Source organism: Hakea prostrata, chromosome 9 (genome assembly GCF_041222555.1).
Source record: "Hakea prostrata isolate BN-2017 chromosome 9, UWA_Hpros_2, whole genome shotgun sequence".
Lineage (NCBI taxonomy): Eukaryota > Viridiplantae > Streptophyta > Magnoliopsida > Proteales > Proteaceae > Hakea > Hakea prostrata.
Window position 1 is genome coordinate 56,001,327 of NC_142608.1, and position 6,919 is coordinate 56,008,245.

Genomic DNA, 6,919 nt, shown 5'->3' on the forward strand with positions numbered 1-6,919 from the left:
ATGAAATTACTTTTATTAAGTTTGAAATTGGAAAGGGTTTTCGCTTTTGTTTTTGGTAAATCATTGGAAGGGGTTTTTAATATAGAACGGAAGAAACAAAATCACAGAATAGTCAAGAAGAAGACGAGTAAGAAGAAATGGTCATGAAGCGGTGCCATTATTGATCAAAACTCAGCACAGGTGTTGACGATTCGAACATGGCTTCTCAGTTACAGTTTCTTAAGCTCCTGTATTGCCCATCATCGATCTAAGCTTTCCTCTTATCTTTTCGTTCAATTGTGACGATCCGTCGTTTTTTGGACTGATCTGTTGCAGTAGATTCAGACCCAATATCAAAGGTGTCAGTCTTATAATTGTTTATTTAAACCAATGTGATCAAATCCAGTTCTTGGCTCGGATTATTAACAAGATAAAAACAACGTTAGAAATGGTTCTAGGGGATGGGGAGTTGAGATTGTTTACAATTGTTAATGTAGTAATTACTTAATTTACAAAAGAAAAAAATGGAGTAATTACTTAATACACCGAAAAAAAAAATGAAACAGTTAATTATGTGCGTTAAACATCAGTTTGAATTTATTAGGTTTTTGGCTTCTAAACCAAAAAAGTTCCAAGGTTAAAAGAGTTGCAACAACACCCATCAATGCACTATTCGTGCCTAACCACGAATCCGAGACATAGGAACTGCATGGAAGTGAACTTGGAACCACTAGACCATCAAAGTGGTCCATACCCTTTTTTTTCTTCTTTTTTGTTGAGTTGACGAGTCAAATTTAATTGATTAGCATGCTGATCCACAGCTTATCTTAGTATGTTTCTGGCCAAACCGAATGCAGTAATTGTAGACCTACTACTTCTGATGATCTAGTTAAGAGACCTTGGCCTACTGGGGCTCAAGTATCAACAAGAAAGTTCAAAGCTAACATCATAGTCAGAACAATCATACGAAGGATCAGTTGTGTGACCAGGCTTATCTATCCTGGCTCCAGATGGAGCAATGATATCTGGAAATACTCAAAACTGAACAACACTGTAGAAGCAGAACCCAGAGAATAAGGGCATTTGAGGAGATAAAAAACATAAAACTTCCTTATATCATCAGGAAGTGATTAGGGGAAACCATTTCAACAAATTTCCTTACTCAGGCAGACAGTGATATGTCGCATATTAGTGTTGGTATATAGCAGAAACTGAGTTTTCTACTGAAGAGTGATGCCAAACCTCAATTCATGTCCAAAAATAGTTCATGCTTCAAAACGAAGCACCCATCTTCAGTACTTGATGTTTACCAAGAAAAGAAAATCTTCAGCGCTTGATGACATTTGAGATTATGAACCCCATACACTTTACATTCACTTAGAATCATCATTTTAACACTTCACATGTTACAGGAAACAGATTAAAAGTAAATAAAACTGACGACAGCTAACCATAACATCAGACTTGCAGGAGACTCCGACATGCTATAACTGTACACCCTTTTTTATAATTCTTTCGTCAACCTAGTAACCGTGTAATGCTATGTCAAATGTACATTGTACACTACTGGTTGATACAGAAAATGAAAGAAGCATCATTTGGAACGTACATGGATTGCTAATTATTTTTACAACAGAGACGTAACAAAAATGGATGGCACCCAGATCAATTTACAAGGACAAGCCAGTTTCATTATTTCCCTCTGTTTTAGGCGATGCTCTGTGATCTGACTTCATGACTGCAGCATCAGCACAAGAAGAGTTGCGGATAAAATTTTCATTTGGTGACCTTCGGGTTCTCCACCCTTCATGGCTGACTTTACAACACCACAGACGAGGTTGCAAAGGATGCTTGTATGTATTTTCTTCGTATGTAATCCCAATATTGAACCCATCATTCATCGCTCCAATCTTTCTTTGTCCTTTGGGGAGACAGATGAGACATAAGATCAATTGGACTGCTTAGCAGAGCTATTATCTGAGTACTATTTTGTACAGCAATTCATGTAGATCTCCGCCAATGCTTCTTCCCTTTCTTTGGATGTAATTTAAAAGGGCTCCAGCTCTTTCTGCGTCTGGGAGATTCTGAGAACAGGCCTGATGCCAAGGCCTGCCGAAGCCATATCTCAAACTCTTCGTCATCATCTTCCATCATCTCAGCATCCAAATCCCAAGGAAATCTGCTTGAGTTGGATCTTTGTGTTGCCTTCTCCGACCCAACCATGTTTACATGGAAGCTTGGACAATGGGTATTGGGCCTACATACCATTCCCTACAAGAAAAACACAAGATGAAAGCGGGGCAGAAGAAACAAAGAGAATAAGGCTTGAGGCATAACAAAGTTCACTACTTGGGAATATTGCAAGAGTTGAGTACAGGACCATTAGTTGTGAAGAATCGATGACAAAGAAGCATGTAAGGTCCCAAATAAACCCACAATAACATTGTTGTTATCAAATATAAGTTTGTAGACAGGATAAATGGTATTAAACACATTGTGTCATATTAGTATATTACACACACTAAGCACCTTGTATGACTCGCAGAAGATTTTTTTTTTTCATCACTGTAAATACTTAATAACCATTTCCAACAAACCAAAATCATTCAGATTTGAAATTCCAGAAACTAGATGTTACTTAAATTGATTACACATTTCCATTACTAAGATAAGAGAGAACTTGAAAGCCAATGGTCTTGTAAATATATAAGCTTATGCAAGTGATACCACTAATTTTCAGTAAAACTGCTATAATATAACAATATAAAGTAAATATTTTTCTCCAGCTTTCCCCTTCACTGTAGGTAGGGAATGAACCACTACCTCATCACAGTATCTGAATAAGGAAAATCATGCAGCAAAGACTCATTGAAACAGGAATGAGAGAACCTTCAAAGCTTAGAGGCAAAGCTAAACACATGAGAATCTGAAAACAAATAAAAATATCCCTACCTGACAAATGGCCCATTCTGACACGTCAAAGATCTTACTTTCTGCACAAACAAAGGCACGTGGTATTTCGACCTGGAAGAAAGATGAAACTGGTCAGACCAAGAAAAACCATAGCATACTAATCCAGCAACCTAAAGAGAGGGGGGGGGGTTGCAGGGATTCAGCATGACTGGACTCAGAAACACCGCCCAGATGGCAAAGGGAAGAGGTGTTTGAGTTCCAGACTTTGCAATCAAACGAAAGAATTTCCAATCACTGTTGGTATTTGCTCAAGGATATGATTAAATACAAGCAAGCTTCAATGGTAAAATATATACCTTCTGAGGCCTTGCTAAGAAAATTGAACATCCATACTCAACCCACCCATCTCCGTCCTTGGCTTGATGATATTGACAGCAATCCTAAGGCAAATACAATATTAACTTTTTGTATTAATAACACAGGTCCAGATATGTTTGCAACTTGAAATATAAAATATTAACAAATCCAAAAGTGACCGCACCTGACACCACCTGGCATTGGCCTTAGTCCTATTGGTGCATATCCATATATGCGCATTGCCACACTTTGTGCACGGTATACGCCTAGACTCTTCAGAGCAATATTCCGTACCATCCTGCCACTTGTAAGAAAGTAACAAAACTGTTTCATTGTGTTTGTGAACGTAGGCAATAAAACACCAGAGATAAAGTGAAGAGGAGAAAGTGAATGAAGAAGAAGGTGAAATTGGGAGAAAATGCTACGAGAGGCGCAGCTTAGTTGCAGCCTCTCCCCCCCCCCCGCCCGCGAATGCTTTTTATGTTGATAGAAACAAATCTTAAGAAAGAATATCTTCCTGAAGTTGATTACAAGATAAAGGAAAGTAACAAATCAAACAACTGAAAGTAAACTAGCTTATGATCAGCTAAACAAGGACAACTCATGTATCCCCACGATACACCATGGTCAACTATGCCTCGACTGGCCATCACTGTCCATAATAGTACAATAACGTTAATAGAGGTTCAATATCCATAACAACTACACAAGTATGCTATCAAGCTATTCATAGTTGTTAAGGTGTTGCTAGGCGTCTGGGCACCCTCGGAGGGGATAAGGCTACTGTCGCCTCATTATAATCCCATAAGGCGGTCGCCTCAGGCGCCTTGGACCCCAAGGCAACCAACTTTTTGATTTTTTAAAAAAAAACCAAATCAATTATGCCAAATCGAAGGCAAAGAATCAATTGGCAATTAGATTCCGATTGGAAATTAACTACTGGTTGAAAGTAATATGCATACTTATACTGTTGTTACATGGGATCAAATTATTACATTAACCACTTTAAAAAAATAAATAAATAAATAAAAACCAAAACAAAAAGAAAAAGACGATTGAATGACTCGAATCTAAAGCCCAAAGACTCTAATCTCGAGTCGTAACTCGTTACTCCTAAAGCCCTAAAACTCAGGCGAAAACTGCAAGACTTGCAGAGATCCACTCTCACACCCACAAAGTGCTACCCCTTGCTTGCCCCCATCCTTATCCTCAGGATGTGTTTCCCAATCCCCTACAGGGATTGATACATATAGGTTATCCCACAGAGACTATTTATAGGGAAACCTAAAACCCTAATCCCAATGTAATTATAATTTTACCAAACCCTGTTTCAATTACAAATACAATCAAAACCATAATTACATGGACCCACATAATACAAGACACCCAAACCCAACAATCTCCACCTTGGCTTGAATTCTACAAACCACCTTAAAGAAAACCGTTGATGATGTCTCTCTACAATCACCCGTCTCTGTGTATCCACCACACCTTACTGCATGGTCCACATCCCCTCCAGGGATGCTTTTGTTACCGCCATCACTAAACTAGCATGGCGCACCCCCCCCACCTGGGTTGTCCCGTATAGCTCATCACCGCTATACGACGTGACATGGCTCCATCTCTTTTGTCACAGCCGGCTCCGAGAGATCACTGCCACTCACCAAATCCAAAGTGAAAGTCACTCGCTTCTTTCCAGATTTGCCCTTGTTTTGCGCCTAAACAACCTGCAAATTCGTCTACTGCGTACCCCTTGCCAAAGTGTCAACCGGAGCTCCCACCGTTTCAACACTACTTGCAAGCCTGTACAATTTACCTGATCTGTGGCTTTTGTACCCATCAATCAACTGAAAGAACCTCACCATTGATTTCCATGCGAACTCACAAAATCAATACCAATGGAGCGAAATCTCCTCGATCCGTCACTTCCACTGAGTCTGAAATGCAAAAAAACCTTAGGAATACTTAACTCCGTACAAAAAACATTCACACAAAATCCTATGGAAACAACTTTACAGCATCGATCCGATAATACAAAAAACCCAAAAAAACATTTTTTTTCCATCTTTTTCACCACCACCGAATCTTTTTTTCTCCCTTTACGGTTCTTCCTCCACATTCTCCACTCACAACTTTTTTTTCAACTTTTTTTTTTCAACCAATGTAATCATTACATTAAAACCATTCAGAAAAAGCTCAAAAACAACTTCACCGAACACTGTTGCATGTTCCAAGCGATCCAAAATCCGACCGCTACCTTCTCCCTTTTTTTTTTTTTTTCAATCCTCTCCTTGAGCCAATCCACTCAAATCATAAGAAATAAAAAGACAAAAAAAATTTCACGATTCTACATCTAGAATCGTACCTTCGATCAATCCGTCGAAGCCTTCTTCATTCTCCTGGCACCTGTCCTCTCCTTTCTGGATCTTCACACACCTCTGGTGATGATCCATCAAACCTCGCTCTGATACCACTTGTTAGAGATAATGGATGCACAACCACAAACAGAGAAGATACAAGCAAAGCACACAAGGGGAATTTAACGTGGTTCGGCAAAACCCTGCCTACGTCCACCAGAAAGAAAAAGAGTTTAACTATTTCCAAGAAACCTCACACCACTGTCACACCCACAAAGTGCTACCCTTTGCTTCCCCCCCCCCAATCTTTATCCTCAGGATGGGTTTCCCAATCCCCTACAGGGAATGATTCCCCAACCCCCCCTACAGGGATTGATTCCCCAATCCCCTATAAGGACTGATACATATAGGTTATCCCACAGAGACTATTTATAGGGAAACCTAAAACCCTAATCCCAATGTAATTATAATTTTACCCTAGTATTAGTAATTGACCCAAACCCTGTTTCAATTACAAATACAACCAAAACCATAATTACATGGACCCACTGAATACAAGACACCCAAACCCAACACTATTGACGATGACGGAGAAGGTGAGAGTTGCAGCAACCTATCACCTATCGACGGCGACTTCTTTCTTCTTCTTTTCCCCTTTTTTTCTAAAAAATTGAGTACAAAGTTAAAACCTCCATAATTCGAGTTGAAGCACCAAAGTGAACTAACTCAAGTTGCAGCAGCACTCCAACGGTTCTTTGAATCATCTATTCATCTCAAGAGAATCCGCAAATCTTGACAATGTTATTCTTTGAATCTCAACTTCTTTTCCACTTTTTTTTCCCTTTCATCAATCTATGATTTTGTTAAGGTTAACAATCTTAACAAAATCAATAATCGATTTGCAGTAAAAACCAGCAACTTCTGGGTGTTTGTTCACCGTCTTCTCAGGTGACGGTATGTCTCTAGCAAACTTTTTTTTTTTAATAACTCTGTTTCTGTTTTAAGCAAACTCTGTTATTGTTAATAGTGCTATTAAAGAGACCAATTTATTAGCTTCAACTGATTACTGTTGCTTGGAATTAATCTGTAAGCTTGAATTCCTCTCTTATCAGTGATCGTTCTCCCCTGTTCAGTGTTTTGTTGCTTCGTTTTTGTTGAGAAACAATTGTGCTTGAATGGCTTGAATAGATCAGTGTGATCTCAAGCCCTCTATTTATAATAACGTGGAAAGAACACTATTACATAAATACCCTTACTTGGGTAACAAGAAATAAAAATTACATGAACAAAAACTCTAATAGAGTTGAACTCCT

The 6,919-nt window shown here is 38.8% G+C and overlaps 1 protein-coding gene across 1 annotated transcript; it reads right to left on the reverse strand.

Annotated features, from left to right (window-relative positions):
• Positions 1-1,080: 1,080 nt before the first annotated feature.
• LOC149005634 (uncharacterized) lies at positions 1,081-3,547 on the reverse strand (the record flags this gene model as incomplete). The annotated part of the gene is given in 4 exon segments (XM_089169044.1): positions 1,081-2,250; positions 2,932-3,003; positions 3,249-3,332; positions 3,434-3,547. Coding segments are annotated over 4 exon segments (540 nt in total), but the record flags the coding sequence as incomplete, so codon positions are not given.
• Positions 3,548-6,919: the final 3,372 nt, after the last annotated feature.